The sequence below is a fragment of the Macrosteles quadrilineatus genome, unplaced genomic scaffold, assembly GCF_028750875.1.
Source record: "Macrosteles quadrilineatus isolate MER2022 unplaced genomic scaffold, UCM_ALF_1.0 Scaffold_2__2_contigs__length_208266976, whole genome shotgun sequence".
NCBI lineage: Eukaryota > Metazoa > Arthropoda > Insecta > Hemiptera > Cicadellidae > Macrosteles > Macrosteles quadrilineatus.
This window is the reverse complement of record NW_026542595.1, coordinates 48,650,946-48,676,830: the sequence shown is the minus strand read 5'-3', so window position 1 is coordinate 48,676,830 and position 25,885 is coordinate 48,650,946. Positions and strand designations below refer to the sequence as shown.

The 25,885-nt window shown below is 39.7% G+C and overlaps 2 protein-coding genes across 2 annotated transcripts; both read left to right on the top strand.

Annotated features, from left to right (window-relative positions):
* Positions 1–9,205: 9,205 nt before the first annotated feature.
* Positions 9,206–20,294, top strand: LOC128984161 (uncharacterized protein K02A2.6-like). The gene is made up of 5 exons (XM_054403453.1): positions 9,206–9,290; positions 17,001–17,822; positions 18,243–18,374; positions 19,164–19,418; positions 20,020–20,294. The coding sequence occupies exons 1-5, from the start codon at positions 9,206–9,208 to the stop codon at positions 20,292–20,294; spliced, it is 1,569 nt and encodes a 522-aa protein (XP_054259428.1).
* Positions 20,295–23,954: 3,660 nt separating this feature from the next.
* LOC128985900 (uncharacterized) lies at positions 23,955–25,267 on the top strand. The gene is made up of 3 exons (XM_054405872.1): positions 23,955–24,027; positions 24,518–24,740; positions 25,211–25,267. Exons 1-3 carry the CDS (start codon positions 23,996–23,998, stop codon positions 25,256–25,258), a joined length of 303 nt encoding a protein of 100 aa, XP_054261847.1. The 5' UTR covers positions 23,955–23,995; the 3' UTR covers positions 25,259–25,267.
* Positions 25,268–25,885: the final 618 nt, after the last annotated feature.

Here is a 25,885-nt window from a genome sequence, read left to right as displayed (position 1 = left end):
ACCTGCCCATTCATACCGCAAGTACCGCAAGAAAAAACAACAAATGACCCACGAACGTACACACACACAAACATACACCGATACATACACTAGACAACACCTAACACTTGTGTAATGGGGTGTACACACAAACCTTTTTTTTTTTTTTTTTTTTTTTTTTTGACACATGACCATGCTTTTGACACTCTTGCTCCCGAAGGATGCAAGTCATTACCACCGATTCCACCCGGTGCCTCGGCCAAAGGGCGAGCTCCTAATAAAATGTGTTTACGCCCCACCACAACAACAACAAGACCTTTTTCCAAAACTGCCAGGCCAGAACATTTCCAAGAAACCAATCCATCCACGGCTCTTCAAAACAAAACAAAAAACAGAACGCGGACAGTGATCGCATCTCTAAGTATCCGAGTCGTGAAACCAAGTTTCACGACAAGGCACCCAGGACGCAACCCACTAACCACGCTCTGCTACCAGATGAACCATGCCCTCGCGCCTGCACCCAGACTAACGAAAAGGAAGCGTGATCCATGCGCAGGCCCGAGGAGCGGCTCACAAAACTTTACATAACAAAATGAGAACCATGGATGGAGGCTCAAGAACAACACGCCATTTGAGAGAAACGAGCTGTAATTAACCATTTAAAAAAATAACACAACAATAACATCAACAACAATAATTAACAATAATACATGAATTAAATACTCTCAATTAAACTTTAAAAATTTTGATACCCGTTTACCCTACTAACTTACAATTATTTCATTAATCATTTTCAAATAGGCTAAATTTCAAAAATAAATCTTACTAGCTTTTACCTTTCAAAAAACTTTAAATTAACAAATTACAACATGATATATATAATGACTCTTTTAATAAATTCATTTCATCTGGTAACTATAGAAACTTTAGGGGCCCCAAATTAGAATTCAATAGAATATTTAATAAAATTGTAAAATTTAAAAAAGATCAACAAGTAGCCTAGGCTAAAGAATTTAAAATTTAAAAAGAAAAACAATTAATAAATCTCTGTGCACAAATTAACAAATAGGTAACGAAATCTCCAAGTCCAGGACGGTGGTTAGCAATAATTAATTAGGCCTAAAACTTGCGGAATTTGCGGTACTAGTTCATGTTTCTGGGCGAGCAGCACCGGAGGGGAAGCAGGCATGACGGAAGAGGGGGGCCAAGATCCAGGGGTGGCCAAGAGTTGTAATTCCCACTCCGCCAAGGCTGATGCAGACTACCGGTACTCCATGTTCCTCCTCCCGGGCCCTGAGTGACAAAACCCAGGAAACACAGTAGTAAGAGTAATAGACTGAGTCCATATCCGCAAGGTTCACTGTCACATCTTTCACCAATTACATTTAGTTCCAATATTTCACTGCTTTAGGCCTAACATATCATTTTCAAGTTTCTAAATTTTTTAAAAGGTTTGTCTCTCTATCACAGCTCTCTATCAATATAAAACATTTCAAACAATAACAATGTTTTAAACATAACAATTAACAGGTTAAACAGTACAAGAACGGTAACATTAATATTTGCGGTAAAGGTGTCAGCAGGCTAGACGGGTATGTGACAGTGATAAATTTCACCAATAGAGAGAAAATATTTAAATTGCCTGGTCCAAAGTGGCCAGAAGAACAAGTTAACAGAGAACAATTGACACTTAAACACAGAAAAATACTTTAAAATTGACAAAAAACGTTCCATACAAAAATTTTAGGCCTAACGCAACGACTCATGTATTTTTGCTAATTTCTCCAAAAGTTGTGATCCGAATTTGTTCGGAAAGGTCTTAAAAGCTGGGGGGAATGTTCCAGCAGCTTCTCCAGACCATCCCAAACCTTAACTCAAAGGCTGAAACCAGTTGGCCTATTGGTTACCCAGTTCAAACCTGAATGAAAAGTTGCCAAACTAAAAGTTACTGTAACTTTCTTAAAACTTGAGTAAAATGACTCAAACTTTCAGGGGAGCTTTAAGAGCAGTTAATTCAACTTAATTTAACTAGTTTGGCAAGGACAAAGCAAAATAAAAGACCTTAACCTTACTTGACTGGGTAACACAAACTGAACATTTTACAAGACAAAACAACACTAAAAATTGTACGGGACACAAAACAAAAGACTACCAGAAGTAGTAGCCTAAGACAATTACATTTACTGAGCAAAAATTGTAAGCCTAGGCCTACCACAAAACGGTCAGAAGGACCCAAAACTGACTTGGCAGTTTCTCTCAAATAGCGGCTTTCCAACAAACATTTCTCAGTCAATTCTAGGCCTAGCATTTCGGGCAAGGCCCTGAATTATACAAAACAACAGAGAAAAGGGAAACTAACTATCAAAAGTCTTCCACGACCCCAAGACTAGGTTCCAGACCTAGTGCAACATGTGCACTAGCCTAAGTATCAGAAAATAGTCCAAACTTACCCATCAAGCGCGCTGGGCGCTCTTAATTTACTGCATAGTAGAGAATATCTTCACACAAGTAAGGAAAAGGCAAAAATACAACGCAAACATACTACAAAATTAAGATGAAAGACGATGCAAAATTTATGCCGATGCAGCGCTAACGAAAGTCTCGGAGCCTCTGAATCGTCGGCGGTGGGAGTAATAAGAACAAAACCCACAGCCTTGTTCGGGGTCGTGGAGTGAGAAACACTGAACTAGCCTACTATAAAAAAAAACACTTGAACCATTGATCATGAGTCGTGACATTCGCCCGGTGGAAATAGTCACGGCTCAATTACTAACTCTCACTTCTAGTAAATTTCACATTTTTTTTTTTTTTATATAAAATTCATGACCCTAAAGACAAAAGATTGAATTCATCAGGATGTTTTCTCAAACCGATATTGTGTTTTTCCAAAGACTACACACAATCCATAACATAACTATTGACTTTAAAATGTAACTGTCCAGAACTGACACCAGGATGTGCCTTCATGTACATCATTGTCCTCAGAGATACAGTACAAAGCGTTTGCTAGTTCGTAGTCTTGATATTGTTGTGTTAATGCTATCATTAAAATAGTGTGAATCACTTTTCGGAAAATTGAACATAGAAAATTAAAAGCTGTACTTAACATTTAAAAGTGCCAAGTGTAGATGCATAAACCAATAGCTTATCTCAGGTTAGGTTAAACATTTGAAACAAAAATGGGCCTCTATGTAGCCGAGATAAAAAAGATAAAAAAAGAAAACCAAAGCTTTAAAACAAAATCTAATAAACTCTATCTTACTTATGAGCAATTTGACAACGTCAAAACTTTTGGAAGCTGACGAGAATCGTAACAGAAAAATACGTCCAAGTGCCCAGTGAGACTGCGTGGTCTCCTCGCCAAAAAAAGGAAGATTGGTGAAGAAACTTAAATATAAACGGACAAAAAGTAAAAATTGTGTTTTTGATCTATTTTGTCAATTTCTGTTTTTCGTTAACTTATTTTAACTATAAACGTAAAGGTGATTCATTCTCAAGAAATTATATTATATTATTGTAATTAATTTATGTTAAAATAGTTTCGAAGAACGATTCGAAAAAAGTAATTTTATATTAATAATAATATAGCTATATTTGGCACATAAATATAGAGCGAGTGGCGAGACGGTGCGGCGATCAGATCCGCAAACAACGTCACGCAATAGTTTCATAATTTGCCTTTCTAGTATTTTTTCAGATATCTTAGTCTTAATTTTTATATAGGCTTACATTACCGGGGCCCCCTTTGCTTTTGAACAAAGTTGAAAATGAAACAAACATGAAAATGAATCCGGCCTCTCTGGGAATAGTTCAGTTTTCAAATCTCGTTCGTAACCATACTTAGTAAATGATTAAGGAGGTGTATACTGTCAGACTGCAGTGGAGTGTGTCTCTGTCACAGGTGTATTCTGGTAACTGTTTGGAGTTGTAAATATGATCAGTGACAGTTTATGAGTCTCTCCGCTGTAAACGATATTAAACTGATGTTTTATGTCGCTATCAATCATATACTGACAATGTTTCAACCGTTATGTAAGTAGAAACTCAGCCTTTTATTTATGCATGTTTATCTTAAAATAGTAAAAGTTAAAGTGTAAGGTCCATCTGTATACAGTTCATCAAACTACTTACTTCATCCTTACTAGCTAACAACCATAAAGTTTGTTGATCAATAATTGACTCGTTCAAAGACTAGCCATGGTTATCACCGATCTTTAACATCAGGTCACCAATTCATTGAAAAATATTTAAGTAAAGTATTAAAGACGTCGTGAAAGAGAGCGGCGAGCTCAGATACAACCGTACCCACCTCGGCCACCTTAGACGTAAGGTATGAAGGTTCCACTGCCTTTAACATCCTTTCAGATGACAATTTCTCGAACTTGGGCCCTTTAAATGAAATGGGGAAATTCAAAGTTGATTAAATTAATTTAGACTTCTGTTTACCCATGAATTCGTGTGTAGAACCTCTTGTTTTAAACTAAGGTATAACAAGTTTGAAGATGTGAACTCCACCACCATTCGACTGCCAGACTCCGACGAGTAAACATCGTGGAGCTCTTGATGACGTCACCAACAACAACTTTCGACGCCGGAGGGACTGAGCGTGGGCCGCCTTCGTCGTCGACAGCACCGCCGGTGCAGTTTCCTGGAGGGACAGCGCGTGGGTCGCCTCCATTTAACATCTCGCCGCAGCTACCATCACCGCTGGCCGAGATGTTGTCGTCTTGCAGTTCTGGTACTGCATCTCAAAACGGCCTTAGTAAAGGCCACCAAATGTCGCAGCGGACCGATTCTTCTTCGCCCAGCTGCAACGAAGTTTTGGGCCAAACGATTTCCCCGCCCGCACTCGACACTACTGAAGTGGAAGATGGGATCCTCAGCCCGATAACCAACAGAGAGCGGCTTCAAGCTGACCTTCTTTCTGCTGTGGCATCTGAGCTCAACGCCGGCCCAATGGACACTGAAGCAGCCCAGCCCAGCAACACCATCCCCCCAGGACATCCCTCTCGAGGGAAGGAGTTCAGGGCCTGGGGGAAGACCGCTGCTGCGGTGACCCGAGCGGGTGTCGATGTACGGCGCGCCACTGCCAGCCCTGGTCGAGGCCCGTATGTTTTCACTGGCGGCGAGGGGAACAGTTGCCAGGGGAACCCCTGCCCGTCATCCCAGAAAAATGGCCTTTTTAAGGGCCACCAAACTGCTGCCAAGAGGAGAGCTCCGCCGTCGCCCCCTGCCGAGCGCAAGGCCCGCAAGACCTCTGGCATCGCCACAGACACTCAAATGGACACCGTGGATGAAGACAGTCAGCCCCCGAGAGAACCAAAGATGCCGCCTATTCTCCTTGACCTACCCAAAGGCTGGGCAAGACACTCGATTGCTCTTCAGCAACTAGTCAGCGGAGACCTCAGGGCCAACTGCTCGGCCCGAAACCTCCGACTCCAAACCTCGACCCAGGCTCACTTCAGAGCTATTCAACGGTACCTACAAGACAACAACATGCCCTTCCACACTTTTGCTCTAAAGACTGAAAGACTTCTGAAGGTAGTTGTCAAGGGGCTACCTTCCACACTCAGCGGGACTGAGGTCTCGGAAGAGTTCCATGAGATGGGCTTCTCCACTGTGGAATCACGACCCCTCAAAACCCGAGGAGGCCGCCGTACCAACCTCTGGCTGCTAACTCTGCGCAGACAAGATGGATCAAGACCTCCTACAGAAGTCTACAACATCTCCAGTGCCTTCTGTTGCAAAATTGAAGTCAGGCAATACAACCGTCCCAAGGGCCCCATCCAATGCCATCGCTGCCAGGGCTTTGGTCATGGATCCAGCCACTGCTACAGAGACCATCGCTGCGTTCGCTGTGGAGGATCCCATCCCGGCTCTCTCTGCCTCAAACAGCACACGGAAGCTGCAACTTGCACCAACTGTGGTGGACAACACACAGCCAACTACAGGGGATGCCCCGCCTTCAAGGAGCAAAACCGCTCCTATGCAGCAGTAGCCGCCCCCAGAAAAACTGACTCGGAGTCGGAGCCGCAACACATCCAACCGCCCCTCGTGGATGATGAAGGCTTCCAGCAGCAGAGACGACGCCGTCGGCGGGGACCAAGGAACCATGAGAACCGTGGAAGACGTAACTCATCCCAGGACTCCAGAATCTCCAACGAGTCTCCAGCCCAAAACACCATGCCTGAACCAACCCAAACAACGTCAAGCTCTGATGTGGCTCCTGCCTCTGTCACTGCAAACCCCAGGGTGAGGCGCACCCCTCGACCGAGAATCAACGTGCCTCAACTACAACAGACAAGCAGCCCTGCCCGGCAGCCCAGCGGCCCTGCCCAGCAGCCCAGCGGCCCTGCCCAGCAGACCAGCGGCCCTGCCCAGCAGGCCAGCGTCCCCGCCCAACAGTCCAGTGCCCCTCAAGCGACTGAACTAACCGAACTACTGACAGCGCTGCAAAGCATGATGGCCATTGTTACCCGCCTGGTGGAGGCGCTCAGCAAACATCATGGGTAGAATCAGAATCGTCTCATGGAACGCCGATGGGGTGGCAAACAAGAAGCTGGAACTGTCACAACTTCTACAGGAGCTAAATGCAGACATCGCCCTAATCCAGGAAACCCACCTCCGTCAGGGCATGGCCTTCAATCTTCCCAACTACCAGGGCTACCGCACAGACAGGCTGGTCCAGGGACGTCCCAGTGGTGGAACTGCCATATTTGTCCATCGAAGACTTCCTCATCGTGAAATCCCGGTGAACCTTCCTCCTGGACTGGAGGTAACAACGATTGCAGTCCAGTATGATGGAGCAGAACTTGCCATCTCCTCTGCATACAACCAGCCTGGAAGGTCCCTCCAACAAGTACATCTTGACGCACTGCTGAGACCAAACTCGCCAGCCCTCCTAGTTGGAGACCTGAACTCGAAGCACCAGGACTGGGGATGCCGCCTCACAAACACCCCTGGACGACGTCTCAAAGCCTACATAGAAGCTCATCGCCATATCCAGCTCTTAGCTCCAGAAGAACCAACTCATTACCCCCATCGTGGAGACTATCCAGACATCCTTGACATTGGACTGTCCTGCACTTTCGACAGACACATTGAGGTCTTCACAGTTCCAGATCTGTCGTCAGATCACGTCCCAGTGGTCTTTGACCTTCCTGATGATGGGGAGCCCAGACTACCACGCAGAAACACCCAGAAGGTCAACTGGATCAAGTACGGCAGTTACCTAGCAGACCGGCCGCACCCACCACCACCTCCGGCCGAGTCTCCAGAACAGCTGGACAACCAAGTTCAGGACCTGACCTCTCTACTACGTGAAGCTATAACGGCTTCCTCGTCCCCCCCATCCACTGCGCTTCGACTACAGCCACTGCCAATCCAACTGAGGGAAGAGATCCTGCTCCGCCGCAGACTCCGCAGAGAGTACCAACGCTCCCGGTGTCCAAGGGCCAAGGCAGACTTCAACCGCCAAGCCAGACGCTGCTCCCACCTCCTCGCAGAGCACCGATCTTCCACATGGGAGGACTACGTGGAAGCCTGCGCAGAAGACAACGATGGAGTCTGGCGAGTCGCTAGGTCTCTTCGTGGAGAGAAGAAGTCGATCCGCCCTCTGCACGGCCAACGAGGACTAGTATACTCACCTCAGGACAAGGCGGAAGCTTTCGCAGACACCATGGAGGACCAGTTCTCTCCCCATGCTGATGTCTACGATGACGACCACTGTGAAGCAGTTGAAGACTTCCTTGACACGTACGACCCTGACGATGAAGAAGAAGTCGCCCCCGTGACCACACAGGAGGTCAACGGTCTTATCAAGGCCCTCCGTCCACGCAAGGCACCTGGCCCGGACTCCCTTGGGACACCAGCGATGAAGAACTTGCCAGCTTGGGTCATCGTCTTCATCACCGCAGTCATGAACTCCTGCCTGCGCCTCTCGCATTTCCCGTCCACCTGGAAGGAAGCCACGGTGATACTGATCCCCAAGCCTGGAAAAGACCCCCTCTTCCCGGAAAATCACAGGCCCATCTCCCTACTGCCTGTGCTCTCCAAGATGCTCGAGAGAATTATCCTGGCCAGGTTTCCAGAGGAATTCTTCAACTCAATCAGGACAGAGCAATACGGCTTCAGAAGAGGTCACTCAACCACTCTTCAACTTCGTCGAGTAGTCAACACTATCGCCGGAGCTCTGGAGAAGAAATTCCACGCCACGTCTGTCCTGATTGATGTTAGTAAGGCCTTCGACCGAGTGTGGCACGAGGGACTTCTTTACAAGCTGGCCTCTTCCCCACTGCCTGGCTGCACCTGGAAGCTGATGAGAAGCTACCTCCACCAACGCAGCTTCAGCGTCCGAGTCGACCAGACCTCCTCATCCATCAGGCCCATCTCGTTCGGTGTGCCACAGGGATCAGTGTTGGGCCCGATTCTGTACCTGTGGTACACTAACGACGTCCCACTTGCTCCCAGAGTCCAGCTGTCACTCTACGCAGACGACGCGCTGTTCACCGCCACCTCCGCCAACCTGAGGATGTCGCGTGTCTACGTTCAAAGACAGCTGGATCTTCTTCAACCCTGGCTGGAAAAGTGGAGGATCAAGGTAAACGCTGACAAGTGCGAAGCCATCAGCTTCACAAGGACCAGAAAGCAGGCAGATGGACACCATCTTTCCATCGACGGCCGACCAGTACCATGGAAGAATACAGTGAAGTACTTGGGAGTTCTACTGGACAAGAGACTGACGATGACGCCCCACGTAGAGAGAGTCTGCCACCTCGCCTCCAAAGGCATTGGAAGTCTCGGCCCGCTGTTCAACGCCAAGCGACTCCCCGTCCGGACGAAAATCAGACTATTCACTGCCCTACTCAGACCGGTGATAACCTACGCAGCACCGGCCTGGTATCACCTTACCTGCAGAACATCCCGCAGGAAACTACTTACAATCCAAAGTAAGAGCCTCCGGCGCGCCACCAACTCTCCGTGGTTCGTTCGGAACATCGTCATCCGGACCTCAGCCCAAATCCCGACTATCAGGCAGTTCGTCGACACCCAGACAGCGAGACTCCAACAGACAGCAGACGTGACGCCATGGGACCACATCAGGGATCTCCTCCGGCAGCCCACCCCTCGACTTCGCCCCCAGATGATCGACTGAGACACCAAAATAAATCAACCATTGACAGGTAGCTGAGCTACCAGGGCAGATGGCCCAACTAGTCCATGAGCCATGACATCAAAAGACGTCGAAGCTCTTCAAGTAGTGGGGAACTCCCCACAGTCAACAAATCGGATCGGAGATGTGAACTACGGATGTGAAACGGAGCGAGAACTACAGCCGTTACCAAATGCCTTTAAATATTTCCTTTTACTTTCTTCAATTCCCTGATTATATATGTGAATTTTGTTCCGTCTCCAAACGATCTGACCATTAACCAATGGCATATGCCTGACTCTTTTAAAGTGATAAAATGTTGATGAAATATTCGTGATGGCTTGTTTATGTAGGCTATTTCGTCTCACGATTTATGAATGACACTTACAGTTAACACAAGCTAAACAAATTAAAATTTAATCATGATAAATTTATAAATCTCAGATAAGTAATCGCTAGAACGTAGGCTTTGTTCAGCTCTGGCAGGTATAAAGGCAATGCTCCTCATGCATTAGACATTACCCTAGGGCCAGGTGTGCTCGGCGTTCAAAGAGCAGTGATTTGAAATCAAACTTTACTTCTATATTAATAATATTTGAGTAATCATAGTCAAAGAATGCTTATGATTGTGTTATCCCACATTTTTTAATATTAGAAACGTAATACTATACTTTCTAATATAAACTCATCGAGTGTTATCATAAAATTCTATTGAATAAAGTTCTTAGTTTTATTATCAACTAACTGGCCCGACAGACGTCGTCCTGTCCTAATGTGGTTTTATGTCAAATGCTCGTTCATTTTCAAGATGAGCTCGTTCGCATGGCTCAATCACGTCCTGGTTGCTGCACCCTGTTGGTAAACCTATAAAATTTGTAATGCTATTGAACATCACAGAATCAAATTCTTTAGTTGAACCAGCTGTTAAGATTCTTTAATATAATTCCATTTAAATGTGAATACTCATAAGGTTAACATGGGAATCTTAAGAGCCACTGGGGCGTAGCCCTTTTGACGGATCTGCACCAAACTTAACACAACCCATCCTTGAATAATGCTTAATAATTCCTTAAAGTTTCATTACAATCTGTCGATCGGTTTTGGAGTCAATAAAGGACAAACAAACAAACAAACATACATTGGATTTGATATATATACAGGGTGAGTTTCTACTTACGCCCATAACTTCGTCGTGGATTCTACTGATCAAAATGAACAAAAAAGTTGATATAAACCCTAGTCCGATTCCGAACCGTTTGGTCGTAATTGAGAATTTTGTGTTTTCTAAAAATATTGGACTTTCTGTCACTATTTACTTTATAAAAATGAAACCAATTACTCTAGCGATTTATATTAAAAATAATTCGAAAGAGCATTAAATTTGCTACAAAACCAAGGTTACATGAAAAAATATTTCATTACATACATCGGTTCCTAGCCGAATTAAAGTTAAAATTATCGTATAATAGTTATTTTGTTTGCAATGTCCAACTAGATTGAAAACTTCCTCATTTAATAAGCTTTAAATTGATATGCAGTTTTAAATTGTTGTTGGTAGAAATTACAAAAAAAAACTACTATGAAACTAAATAAAAACCAGGTTTACGAGTAAGGGTATTCTTATTTTAATAATGCGAGGCACATGAACACAACATTTCCATACAGTATGGTGCTTGTACAGACTTGTATGGGACTTGTACTTGTACTTGTTTGGTACAGTATGGTGGTTGTAATGGTTACTTTTCATTAACAAATTAATTACAAGTATTCAGAATAGACAATGTTTATTGCTACCTAAGCAAGTTTTCGTAATGACCACCATTTTGTCTGATGCAGATGCGGACACGTTTTCTCAACTCTCTAACAGTAGCATTCAAGTTTACCGTATTGCGTAGTCGTGCAGTAGCTGTGACAATTCGGTTTCTCACTTCTACAGCTGATTCCACTGGCGTCCTATAAACTTCTTGTTTAAGATACCCCCAAAAGTAATAATCCAATGGATTGAGGTATGGTGACCGAGGAGGCCAGGCAACGGTTCCACCTCTTCCTATCCACAAGCGGAAGTTGTTGCTTAAATAGTCACGTACATTGAGTTGAAGTGCGGGGGTGCGCCATCAGTTTGGTACACGATGCGATCACGCAAATTCAATGGAATGTCCTCCAGGAGTTATGGTAGGATTTCAGTTAGGAACTGTAACTAGTCATCTCCATTCAGTGTTGGAGGAAGGTCAAGATATGGTCCAATCACTCGATTTCCTATCAGTCCAGCCCACACATTTACCTTGAATCGTGACTGACTCCTAGATTCACGACGAGGAACGGATTATCGTCAGCATAGTGATGCTCATTGTGGAAATTAAAGACTCCATCTCTCGTAAACGAACATTCATCAGTCCATAAAATTGTTTTCAGGAAATCCATGGGTGGATCTCTCGGCTCGAGTTTCTGGACGCGCGTGAAATGAAATGGGTGCAACCCCTCTTTTCGTAATAGTTTTAACACAAATGTTTGAGATATCCCAAACTCACGGGCTAATGTCCTCGTACTTATCCTTGGATCTTCATTTACCCGTTCCAAAATAGCCTCTTCCAATCCGACATCTTGTATAAAGTTTCCAACTATTTCAAAACATTTAATTAATTCAATTAATTTTGTATGTTGGCTCAGCTATCAGTGTAAATATTTATTGTTCTTCTACTGGTATTCTATGTCTATACAGTATTTATTTATGAGATATTTATTGGTTATTTATTGAATTATTTATTGCATGTTAATATTTATATGATTTTTTTTTGCCTAGTTATTAGTAAAACTTTTTTACCAACCTTGGTTATTTTGCATGTAATTGTATTTTGTAAATGTATTTTTTTGATGTACCCCTTGAGGGAAATCAATAAAAAGGATGATGATGATGAAGTTTCCAACTAAGCGGCCGTTGGTGGGACACTTTCCATTTTCACGCAAACACTGGTGGACGCGAAAAAATGTTTTTCGATCAGGAATCCTCCTGCCTGGAAAGCGTCTAATGTACTCGCGAACACTCTCAGACGCATTTCCGGAACAAAAACCATTAACATAATGCATATCAGCATATTCTGAACTTGTGAAAGGATCCATAACGTGAAAAATAACAAACAAGCGTTTTAATCTGACTAGGAAACCAAATAACGTTATTTACTATAGCTGATTTAGACTTGCTAACAAATCATAACAATTAAATCAGCTGATTTGAACCAGTACGATTTGAAGCAAGACATGTGTTTAATATTAGAGTTTAATATTAGTAGTTTTGTTACCCTGTGTAATATATGTTTATATTAATAGTCTTACTAATATTATAAATCTGAAAGTTTGTGAGTTTGTGTGTATGTTTGTGTGTGTGTTTGTGTGTGTGTTTGTGTGTGTGTTGCTCAATCACGCATAAACTACTGGACGGATTGGGCTGAAATTTGGCATGATGATAGCTCACATTTCCGATTAACATTAAAGCATATTCTTATCTCAAAAACCCTTTCGGGCTCCGCCCCAGTGGCTCTGTAGTTCCCCATGTTAATCTTATGATTTTTCATATTTAAAAGGAATTAATGAATCTTAACAGCTGTTTCAATTAAACAAGTTGGTTCTGTTCTATGATGTTCAATAGCATAAAAGTTAAAAGGATTACCAACAGGGTGCAGCACTATTATTTTTTTTTTAAATATATGACAACAGCTAATTTCCAACCAAAAGATGAGTGAGCGTAGCGAACGAACTTCAACCTGGAGGCGAGTTAGCGTAGCGAACGAGCTAACCTGAAGGCAAGTGAGCGCAGCGAACGAGCTTCAACCTAAAGGTGAGTGAGCGTAGCGAACGAACTTCAACCAGGACGTGAATGAGCCAAGCGAATACTTATGAAGTTAAACGGGGCGAAGCCCGCGGGTACAGCTAGTATTTTATAAGAACAAGATAAAATCTAGTGTATTCAATTTATTCTCCATTTCAATCACAGCTCTATTATTATTGTTATTTACAAAATTAACAATCAGAACAAAACAAAAGTCTTTAACATCTGGAATGCAACCAACATTATAAAATCAAATGCTGCTTCTTGAATTGAAGAATTCTTGAATTCTAGAAATTACAAAAAAAAACTACTATGAAACTAAATAAAAACCAGGTTTACGAGTAAGGGTATTCTTATTTTAATAATGCGAGGCACATGAACACAACATTTCCATACAGTATGGTGCTTGTACAGACTTGTATGGGACTTGTACTTGTACTTGTTTGGTACAGTATGGTGGTTGTAATGGTTACTTTTCATTAACAAATTAATTACAAGTATTCAGAATAGACAATGTTTATTGCTACCTAAGCAAGTTTTCGTAATGACCACCATTTTGTCTGATGCAGATGCGGACACGTTTTCTCAACTCTCTAACAGTAGCATTCAAGTTTACCGTATTGCGTAGTCGTGCAGTAGCTGTGACAATTCGGTTTCTCACTTCTACAGCTGATTCCACTGGCGTCCTATAAACTTCTTGTTTAAGATACCCCCAAAAGTAATAATCCAATGGATTGAGGTATGGTGACCGAGGAGGCCAGGCAACGGTTCCACCTCTTCCTATCCACAAGCGGAAGTTGTTGCTTAAATAGTCACGTACATTGAGTTGAAGTGCGGGGGTGCGCCATCAGTTTGGTACACGATGCGATCACGCAAATTCAATGGAATGTCCTCCAGGAGTTATGGTAGGATTTCAGTTAGGAACTGTAACTAGTCATCTCCATTCAGTGTTGGAGGAAGGTCAAGATATGGTCCAATCACTCGATTTCCTATCAGTCCAGCCCACACATTTACCTTGAATCGTGACTGACTCCTAGATTCACGACGAGGAACGGATTATCGTCAGCATAGTGATGCTCATTGTGGAAATTAAAGACTCCATCTCTCGTAAACGAACATTCATCAGTCCATAAAATTGTTTTCAGGAAATCCATGGGTGGATCTCTCGGCTCGAGTTTCTGGACGCGCGTGAAATGAAATGGGTGCAACCCCTCTTTTCGTAATAGTTTTAACACAAATGTTTGAGATATCCCAAACTCACGGGCTAATGTCCTCGTACTTATCCTTGGATCTTCATTTACCCGTTCCAAAATAGCCTCTTCCAATCCGACATCTTGTATAAAGTTTCCAACTATTTCAAAACATTTAATTAATTCAATTAATTTTGTATGTTGGCTCAGCTATCAGTGTAAATATTTATTGTTCTTCTACTGGTATTCTATGTCTATACAGTATTTATTTATGAGATATTTATTGGTTATTTATTGAATTATTTATTGCATGTTAATATTTATATGATTTTTTTTTGCCTAGTTATTAGTAAAACTTTTTTACCAACCTTGGTTATTTTGCATGTAATTGTATTTTGTAAATGTATTTTTTTGATGTACCCCTTGAGGGAAATCAATAAAAAGGATGATGATGATGAAGTTTCCAACTAAGCGGCCGTTGGTGGGACACTTTCCATTTTCACGCAAACACTGGTGGACGCGAAAAAATGTTTTTCGATCAGGAATCCTCCTGCCTGGAAAGCGTCTAATGTACTCGCGAACACTCTCAGACGCATTTCCGGAACAAAAACCATTAACATAATGCATATCAGCATATTCTGAACTTGTGAAAGGATCCATAACGTGAAAAATAACAAACAAGCGTTTTAATCTGACTAGGAAACCAAATAACGTTATTTACTATAGCTGATTTAGACTTGCTAACAAATCATAACAATTAAATCAGCTGATTTGAACCAGTACGATTTGAAGCAAGACATGTGTTTAATATTAGAGTTTAATATTAGTAGTTTTGTTACCCTGTGTAATATATGTTTATATTAATTGTACAAGAAGCAGCATTTGATTTTATAATGTTGGTTGCATTCCAGATGTTAAAGACTTTTGTTTTGTTCTGATTGTTAATTTTGTAAATAACAATAATAATAGAGCTGTGATTGAAATGGAGAATAAATTGAATACACTAGATTTTATCTTGTTCTTATAAAATACTAGCTGTACCCGCGGGCTTCGCCCCGTTTAACTTCATAAGTATTCGCTTGGCTCATTCACGTCCTGGTTGAAGTTCGTTCGCTACGCTCACTCACCTTTAGGTTGAAGCTCGTTCGCTGCGCTCACTTGCCTTCAGGTTAGCTCGTTCGCTACGCTAACTCGCCTCCAGGTTGAAGTTCGTTCGCTACGCTCACTCATCTTTTGGTTGGAAATTAGCTGTTGTCATATATTTAAAAAAAAAATAATAGTGCTGCACCCTGTTGGTAATCCTTTTAACTTTTATGCTATTGAACATCATAGAACAGAACCAACTTGTTTAATTGAAACAGCTGTTAAGATTCATTAATTCCTTTTAAATATGAAAAATCATAAGATTAACATGGGGAACTACAGAGCCACTGGGGCGGAGCCCGAAAGGGTTTTTGAGATAAGAATATGCTTTAATGTTAATCGGAAATGTGAGCTATCATCATGCCAAATTTCAGCCCAATCCGTCCAGTAGTTTATGCGTGATTGAGCAACACACACACAAACACACACACAAACACACACACAAACATACACACAAACTCACAAACTTTCAGATTTATAATATTAGTAAGATTACAATGGTGCAGTCAAATTAAACGGACCTCGTTCCGAGTGATAGTAAGTCTAGTAAAAGTAAAGTTTTTTTTATACCAGATTCTGAAGAAGATAAATCTAAACTTAAAAAAAGGAGGTAAACTTAAAAAAAAAAAGGAGGTAAACTTAAAGACTAAGATGTTAGGAATAGGTAAGATTGGTGAATTTAACCCACAAGATGAGTCCATTGAATCATATGCAATGAGGCTTAAGCATTATTTCAAAGCTAATGAGATTGATGACGATACTAAAGTTTCTGTTTTAATAACTGTTGTAGGTCCAAAAGTTTTAACAATTTTGTCTGATTTAGTTTCACCTGCAGCTGTAGATAGCAAAAGTTATGAAGAGTTAGTTAAAGTGCTTGAGAACTATTTTTCTCCAAAGAAATTGGTGGTAGCTGAGAGATACACTTTTTATTCTCGTGTGCAAAAACCTAGTGAGAGTATTTCAGAGTTTGTTGTAGCGATTAAACATTTAGCTAGTTCAAGTAAATTTGGCACATTCTTAAAAGAGGCTCTTAGAGACAAGCTTATTTCAGGGATAAGTAATGAGGTCATAAGGCAAAAATTATTGTCTGAGGATCAAGAATTTGAAGAAGCTTATAGTTTGGCACTCAGATTAGAGCAGGCTGAAAAACAGACAAGTTTGTTCAATCCAAAACAGGAAATTTGTCATTTAAATTCCAAGCCCAATTCTTCACATGTGAATCAAAATAGGCAGACTGGTAGTCATTTCAATTCAGCTATTGGTACTGGTATGACTAATATTAATGCTAAATTTCAGTGTTACAGATGTTGTTCAGTTGAACATAGGGCCAATGAATGTCCATATGCAAATTATAAGTGCAATGGGTGCAACATGGTTGGGCATCTACTAAAAGCTTGCCGAAACCAAAGTAAAGTTGCAAAATTTGGAAGGAAGGACAAGTCAGGTGCTAATAGAGTCCATCAAATCTCCGAAGATGATGTCAGTGAGCTTAGCTCAAGCTGCAATGAAGTTTCAAATAATATGTGTTTGTACAACTTTGGATTAAATACAGGTATGGCAGCTTACAAGGTAAGGCTAACTATAGAGAAGGTTCTGGTGGAGATGGAAATTGACAGCGGGTCAGCTGTATCAGTTTGTCCTTCAGACGTTTTTAATGAACATTTTTCTCATATTGAATTAAAGCCTGTTTCTATGAAATTGCGAACTTACACAGGTGGTGACGTGCCTGTTCTAGGTCAAGCTGAGGTTAGAGTTTTATATAAAAACCAGAACCTAGTGTTACCACTATTGATTGTTGAGGTTTGTCGTAAAGACCAGCCTATTTTGCTTGGAAGGAACTGGTTAGCAAAATTAAAGTTGGATTGGCATGCTGTATTTTCAAGATCGTATGATACTACTGGTACTAAATCTAAGTCTACAGTGAATGTTACCACATGTGAATTGAAGCAATCTAATTGTGAAGTTGTGTTGCCTAATGGCAAACTTGAGGCTGAAGTAGAGGCGTTAAAGAAAAAGTACAATGCAGTGTTTCAAGGGGGGCCAGGAGAAATAAAAGGTGTTAAGGCTCAAGTCACTCTCAAGGACAATGCTGTTCCTAAGTTTTGCAAATTTAGGCCTGTGCCTTACTCGTTAAGGGAAAAAGTAGAACAAGAATTAGATCGGTGGGTTGAGGATGGTATAGCGTACAGAGTTTCTAGTTCAGAATGGGCTACTCCGTTAGTTACAGTGCCCAAGACTAATGGTGTCCGATTGTGCGCAGACTTCAAAGTAACATTGAATCCGGTGTTACAGACGGAACATTATCCATTACCTCAACCTGAGGATATATTTGCTTCTCTGTCTGGTTGTACATATTTTTCAGTTGTGGATCTCACTAATGCTTATCAACAATTAGCTGTTGCGGAGGATTCACAACCTCTGTTGACGTTAACAACTCACAAGGGACTATTTCGACTAAGACGTCTGCCATTTGGACTTTCTTCAGCTCCAGCTATATTTCAAGCTGTGATCGATCAAGTTATAAACGGATTGCCAGGTACTGTAGCCTATTTAGATGATGTTTTGGTTGGCGGCTCAACAAGAGAGGAAGCCTTTTATAGATTGGAGAAATTGTTACAGCGTCTTATGGAATTTGGAGTACAAGTTAATGGGAGTAAATGCAAGTTCTTACAGCCTGAAGTGGAATATTTAGGCTACGTCATTTCAGCATCAGGAGTCAGTCCACAACAAGGTATTGTTGAAGCTATTCAAAAAGCTCCCGAACCTACTAGTAAAGACGAGCTAAGGGCTTATGTTGGTTTAATAAACTATTATGGAAAATTTATTCAAAACTTGTCTGCACAAATTCATTGTTTTTATGAACTGTTAAAGAAAGATGTTCCATGGAAATGGACCGAGCAATGTTCTCAAACATTCAAAGAAAGTAAATCTTGGGTTCTGTGTTCTGATGTTTTAGTACACTATGATGTCTTGAAACCTTTAGTGCTCACTTGTGATGCTAGTCCTAAAGGAGTTTCTGCCATTTTGTCCCATATCATAAACGGAGAAGAAAGACCTATAGCGTTTGCATCAAAAACACTGAGTGCCAGTGAGAAGAACTATTCACAGCTCCACAAGGAGGCGTTGGCACTGATCTTTGGAGTGAATAAATTCCATAAATACATTTATGGGCGTACCAATTGTATTTTACAAAGTGATCATCAGCCACCAGCAGCTATTTTTGGATCGAAGCCAGGGGTGCCTAGTTTAGCTGCTGCTCGCCTACAACGATGGGCCCTGATTTTGTTTGCCTCACGCTGATACGTTGTCACGCTTACCACTACCCGAGAATGAAACTTTGGAGTTGGATGAAAATTATATATCTCATGTGGAATCTTGTGTAAGAGAAATGAACTTCTTCAATTCGGGGAGTGACGATTCTCCAATCACTTCTTTAGAGATAGGACAATTGACTGATAAAGACCCACTGTTGTCTAAAGTTCGGGATTTTGTGTTGTATGGGTGGCGTGAAATTGTAGACCCAATGTTAATTCCATTTCAGAGAAGGAAAGATGAATTACAGTGGATAAAAATTGCATTTTATGGGGCAGTAGAGTAGTCATACCTAAGAAATTGCAAGGTAAAGTCGTCCAGATATTGCATGAACAACATCCTGGAATTACTCGAATGAAATTGTTGGCACGCAGCCACGTGTGGTGGCCTGGGATCGAAAAAGTAATTGAGGATGCTGTGTCATCTTGTTTGATTTGTCAAAGTACAAGAAATGCTGCTTCAAAAGTTCCATTGCAGCAATGGCCGTTAACTTCCGAGAGATGGCGCCGAATTCATATCGATTTTGCTGAAGATCCAACCACCAGACAGCAAATGTTGATTGTAGTGGATAGTTTTTCAAAGTGGATGGAAGTATTTTTAATGGGTTCTATTTCCACGGGGAAGACCATTGAGAAACTTCGTACACTATTTTCTGCTTATGGTTTACCTGAGGAGTTGGTGTGTGACAACGACACGTCTTTTACAAGCCTAGAATTCAGGGAGTTTCTTAGAAAAAATGGTGTGAAACTAACATTTTCTCCACCATATCACCCTGCCTCCAATGGAGCAGCCGAGCGTTCTGTTCAAGAAGTTAAGAAAAGTTTGTTAAGGCAAGTTTTGGGTGAAAAATCATTTGGTACTTCAGTATTAAACGGAGGCCACATTTTGTCAGCGCGCTGCGGCGGTTATGTTAGGTTGGGTTATCGTAAATATTATGTGTGTAGGACTTTCCTCGCTTCGTTATGAATCGAACGATACTTTCTATTATGATAACCCAACCTAACATAACCGCCGCAGCGCGCTGAAAAAATTTGGCCTCCGTTTAATACTGAAGTACCAATCATTTCAGCAGACATCACTGCAGTATAAATTGGATAACTTTCTTTTCGCATATCGTAATACTCCATCGTCAGTAACCGGTGTGAGCCCGGCTGAACTGTTCTTACGTTGGAAACCTCGAACAAAATTGACTATGTTAAAACCTAATCTACTAGACGAGTCAAGGAAGAAGCAGGAAATGCAGAAACGAGCCTCAGATAGGCATAGAGGTGCGTGTAGATTTTTTAATGAAAATCAGAAGGTGTTGGTTAAAACAGTCAGACAGGAGAAGGTTAGTTGGGTTCCAGGTCGTATATTACAGTGTAAAAGTCCAGTTACTTATTTGGTTAGTGTTCTTGGTAAAACAAGAGTTTGCCATGCAGACCATCTTAGGCCAACTGAGGTAGAGGAGGACGAAATCATTGTGCGCAAAGAGGAAGTTGGAAGGACTATTGAGGCACATCAACAAGAATTCAATAGAGATTTGCCTATTCTTCAGGAGTCTACATCACCATCAATATCAAGACATGATGCTTCACCTTATTTGCCTAGATTGAAGTCTGATGTTGGGAAACCACGGGGTGTACAATACAGTCCATCTACAGTTTTGAGGAGATCACAGAGGACTGTGCACAAGCCGGAGAAATTGGATCTATAAAGTTGGAGAAACCAAAGAGTCAGAAGAAATTTTAAAGTTTTAAAGTATTATGAGCCAAGCAAAGTTTAAGTGTTGGCGAGTGTAATATATGTTTATATTAATTGTACAAGAAGCAGCATTTGATTTTATAATGTTGGTTGCATTCCAGATGTTAAAGACTTTTGTTTTGTTCTGATTGTTAATTTTGTAAATAACAATAATAATAGAGTTGTGATTGAAATGGAGAATAAATTGAATACACTAGATTTTATCTTGTTCTTATAAAATATTACACCCTGCTAAAACCAAATCGGTAAACCGGGTTTTACTTTAGTTTGATGGAAGTTTTTCTGTCAATTCTACCAACAACAATTTAAAATTGCATATAAATTTAAAGCTTATTAAATGAGGAAGTTTTTTATCTAGTTGGACATTGCGTGGGACCAGAATAAAGTAAGAAAAAAGGGTCTTAAAACTTAAACAAATTAACTATTATACGATATTTTTTACTTTAATTCGGCTAGGAACCGATGTATGTAATGAAATATTTTTTCATGTAACCTTGGTTTTGTAGCAAATTTAATGCCCTTTCGAATTATTTTTTATATAAATCGATAGAGTAATTGGTTTTATTTTTATAAAGTAAATAGTGACAGAAAGTCCAATATTTTTAGAAAACACAAAATTCTCAATTACGACCAAACGGTTCGGAATCGGACTAGGGTTTATATCAACTTTTTTGATCATTTTGGTCAGTAGAATCCACTGGTGAAGTTATGGGTGTCAGTAGAAACTCACCCTGTATATAGATTTCTTAGAATTTAGACATGAATAAGTCATTAAGGACTCACATAAATCTATAATAAACAGAAACTTATAGGTTATAACTTACTTAAAAGTCGAAAGACTGCCCACAATCTGAGTAAAAACTAAATATGTTTTTCAATATTTATCCTAGATAAATGTACGTACAACTGTTTTTAAAATAATTAGTTTAGTATAAGGATTTTCTAAATAAATTATAAACTCTAAACCTTTTGTTGAGGTCATCAGAACTTTTTTGAACAAGAAAGAAAACAGAAAATGTATTATGATTAAGATAAGCATATTAGGTAAAGGACTTATTTGGTTCTACGATAATAACATGTTTACTCGTAACAATCGTTAGACAAACTACGTGTTGCAATTGGGGCAAAGCTTTGTAGACTAGTAAAAATAGCTTAAAAATTACCTGTACCTAGAAGTAATTGTAATATAATTTCTGCCAATGGATTGTTATGTAAAAATGACTGAAAAAAACGATGGTGAAAAGTCTACCACTCTACGGAGGTGCGTTGGCCTTGTATGAAAGGTTTTTCAAAATGGCTACCGGAAATATTTATGTTTTTAGCCAATAAGTCCTAAATTATTACAGGTAGCTTAAATAAGTAAATGAGTAAATTAAACAAAATTAAATTGCGCAACTTTTTGTATATAATAAGTTAAGTTAAGGTAAGTACTTACATTCTTACAAGAAAATAATGTTGTCAAACAATTTTGATAACTTATTGTAATTCAGGGAAATTTTGAGTTAGAAATGATCAAACTCGCATTGTAACATTTATAATTCGGCTTATATTTCTCCAACATAAAATTCATCTGCAGAAGAATTTTATTGTGCTCTTACCGTTTCTAATAACATCCAAACACAGAAACCTTGCCTAAAATAGTACCAATCTTGACAAATTATTTGCTGTGGCCTATATTACGGATCGTGGCCCACTGGGTTGGTAACATTATTGGAAATAACACGACATTTTGGCTGTAAAAATGGCCATATGAGTAAATACTGTTTAAGCAGCTACTGTCATGACGGAAAGGTCATATTCCTTTTAATCTGCATTATACTGATGAAATCATGGTAAGTTTTTTAGGTAGTGTTTAACCACAAAAGATCCAACAATACCATTTTAATACTATTTAAAGTTATTCCAAAGGAAGAGATACCACATAGCATACTAACAATTCCGATGACGTACAGTATGGGAAATATGTTATTCATTGAATGATCAACCATATTTGGTAACTAACGCAATTAATATCATTATTGTTTTTATACTTATTAATCTTTAAACAATGCTAATTGTTCAAAATATGTATAATTTAACTCAATTTATCGCAGTTAGATGAATTAGCGTAAGCCTTGAAAGCAACCGTCGATTTCGACGGGTTTCACCTAGTAGTCATTATTGTTTTTACACTTATTACTCAATAAACAATGTTAAATACTCAACATTTGTATAAGTTCACTCATTTATCACGGTTAGACGAACTAGTGTAAGCCAAAGTAACCGTCAATTTCGACTGGTTTCACCTAGTTTAGTTTATTTGACTAAATATTAAGATTTCCGTACAGTTTAATATTTGTAATAAATAATAGTTGCTTACTATAGGGTAGTGAGCTGGTGTAGTGGTTAGAGAGTGGAACTTCGAAAACTGAGGTCCCGGGTTCAAATCCCGCCAAATCACCAATGGATACTGTCTAAGTGATATGGATATATCTAAATACCTAGGCCTAGCCTAAAGTAATGTGAAAAACAATCCCGTGCTCATGCCTAGCGTCCTAGGAAAAGAAAACTATAGCTGGGTAGATGGATGCTTATAGTGCTCGCCTAGTTGTCAAAAGGTCTCGGTTTCAATCCTTAAAAGTGTGAAACATTTTAAACCAGCTATCCTTGATCATTGGGCTTCCAATAAATGTTCCTGGCTAGTGAAAAAGCAGGTCTACAAAGTCTAACAAAGCCACACAATGCATCTCGTTCTATTCTACATTCATTCTTCACTTATATTTGGGTTAAAATGTGCACATAAGTGGCGCTCCCATCTCATACAATAATGGTAATTGATAAATAGTTAAGTATTGTTGTCAGCTTTCCAATATTTTATTCCATTGGTGATTTTGAATGGGGAACTAATACAGGATAAACAAGTACATACATTTAATAATGTGGGTCTGACTTAGGGGAGGTACGAATGAGGCATTAGTTCAAAATTCCAAAACAGCGCTGTAGTAGAGAGTACTTTGGCAAAGAAGGTTTACTAATCGCAAAAATAGTTATGTTCATAAAATGAAATAATAAATGCCTCAAATTCAATTTTATTATTTTTTAATTATAAAATTAAACTATCATAACCTAACCGAACTAACCAAACTTGCTGATAATGGAATAATATAACAAAAGTTTATTAATAGAAAAAATAATTCAGTTTATTAAATAAAACTAGAAATTGCTCTACTAAAATTTTATAATGACTTAATAATAAAATTAAACTGTCATAACCGAACCAAACCAACCAAACTTGCTGATAATAAAAAAATCTTGGACAAAAAGTTAATGGCACGAGCGGGATTTGAACCCGGGACCTTCAGCATATCAGCCCGGCACGCTAACTATTAGACCACCGAGGCCGATGCCTACTGATCGTTTTGTTACGGTAATGGCGTTCCCTCAGCTAATAAGAAGCCCACAGCTGTCATCGTAGCCTCTTCTATACCTCCCCTGAGTAAATACCTAATAATGTTAGTTTCTCATAATAACTATCAACCTCTCGTACTATTGCGGATTTTAACGGAAAAGTATTTTTATCAAATCCATAGCAACGAATTCAGAGTAATTTCTGCAATTGGAAGATAAACTTGCATTTTTACTTGTCCTGACATTTTCATATTTACTTCAATCAATATGATCTTCAGGATTGTTTTCAAGTTTGTCCGGTGAGTAAAAGTTTTAAGAATAAATATATTTTATCTACATTCCAAGATTTTTTTAGTTTTGTAATCTATACTACCTATACAACAAACTGTTCTCGTAAAGATTTTTTGATCATCTTGTTTGTGCTGTTTAAATGAGCTGTATTCAGTAAAAAAATTATTTTGAAGTAGTTACGGTTTTAATGAAATATGATGCAGTTAATAACCTCCCAAAATAAACCACTCATTCCATAAGCATTTATGTATGCATACGTGCATTTCCTTGATCTTCATATTAAAAGGTTTCATGTATGGTGAACTTTGGACCAGCATCTTCATACTCTAAATAAATGTTATTACTGGTCATAGAATGTATGGTAATTTGAGAATCTTACGTAACAACCTTGCTATTGGTTGGCTCAGCTATAGAGACTTGCAAGTACCCTAAGTTAAATGTAGTTACTGAATGTAGACAAAATTGTTACTTGAAACAGGAAATAAAATACACTTTCAGAGACCACCCACTACTGGCCCTTCTGGCCGTTGGCTGTTCTGGCGCAGTGACCTACCTGATTATAAGGCTGCGGTCCTCACCCACGGATGCCCCTGCACCCACCCCAGAGCCGTCACCAGTCTCCTCGTCTAACAGCTTTGACCTTAGCCGGGTCACCTTCAGTGATCACAACGCTCCAGCGCAACCAAATCCTATATTCAACCCTACAGACGAGGAGCTGGAAGTAAGTATTTATATTGATTGAGATCATAAGCATCAAAGGTTTAGTTTAATGTCCAAGGAAACTTTTACAAAGGACGCAGTATCTGGAATGGTATGATGCAAAGAGTATCATAAAAACCAAAACTATTTGTACATTAAACAGAAGGTATAGAGTGGATATTTTAAATTTGTATATTTAGGCTAAGGAATGGGAGACTTCCCAAGTTAATATCTTATATCCCATATTTAAATATTTGTAATCCATGTTGAGAGAAAAATTGAAAGACTAATATTTTTTGCCTTTCCCAGGATGGATTTCTTACAATTTATAGAATTTTTTTAAGTAAGCATAGTTAACAATGTAATATAATCTAAAACAGATATTCCTTCTAAATACTAACCTACCAGGTTCTTGGTTGGTTGAAACTGAGAAGTCATCACTATTATAAGTTGAAACACGTAATGTTATTTATGTATTTACAATTTTTTCAGAACATGTGGCGAGAGGAGGTGCAGAGGCCCGGGGGAGACGTCGTCTGAAGATTGATTACAGACCATATAAATTATGCAATTGTTTATCTTAAATGATGTATTGGATTTATAAATTTTGAAAAAAATAAATTACAGATTTATTGCAGCTTTTGTGATTAGACCCATATAATATCATAGTACTACAACCTAACCGAAATAAAAAAGTGAGAAATACTCAGACATAGAGGAAGCAAAAATGTCACTTCCAAATATAGTCAACTATTATTTAACTGAGATTATGAAAATTATAACCATAATTACAAGCTAAGTTACAATTTATGTGCAAAAATATATTGCAATTCTTGTATACAGGGTGATCAACTCAAGGATGCCACAATTTGGATATTGGAAACGGTCAGGATTAGTCCTGTGTGGTTATGCATTTTCGTTCTTATTTCTTTAAATTATAAGAATGGGATTTTTCTTTCGGTTCCGAATATATTTATTGTTTGTTTGCAATTAATATGCCCGTACACGGTTAAGATTTTTAGATCCTTAAAATGTGCTTTAGCTGACTCATAACGCTGCAATTTAAGCATGATTCTAACCGGTTTTTTTTTCTCCTTTAAACTGCTATCTAGATTACATTTTTTTGTTTTTGATTGTTCTGTATTTTGTTACATCCTTTTATTCGTA

Bases quoted from the DNA above. Each gene is read 5' to 3' on its own strand.
- LOC128984161 (XM_054403453.1), top strand. From the start codon at position 9,206: ATGACATCAAAAGACGTCGAAGCTCTTCAAGTAGTGGGGAACTCCCCA. The intron at 9,291-17,000 runs GTGAAACGGAGC...GAACTTACACAG, and splicing joins CGGAGATGTGAACTACGGAT to GTGGTGACGTGCCTGTTCTA. The intron at 17,823-18,242 runs GTACTGTAGCCT...CTGATGTTTTAG, and splicing joins AGTTATAAACGGATTGCCAG to TACACTATGATGTCTTGAAA.
- LOC128985900 (XM_054405872.1), top strand. From the start codon at position 23,996: ATGATCTTCAGGATTGTTTTCAAGTTTGTCCG. The intron at 24,028-24,517 runs GTGAGTAAAAGT...ATACACTTTCAG, and splicing joins ATTGTTTTCAAGTTTGTCCG to AGACCACCCACTACTGGCCC. The intron at 24,741-25,210 runs GTAAGTATTTAT...CAATTTTTTCAG, and splicing joins CTACAGACGAGGAGCTGGAA to AACATGTGGCGAGAGGAGGT.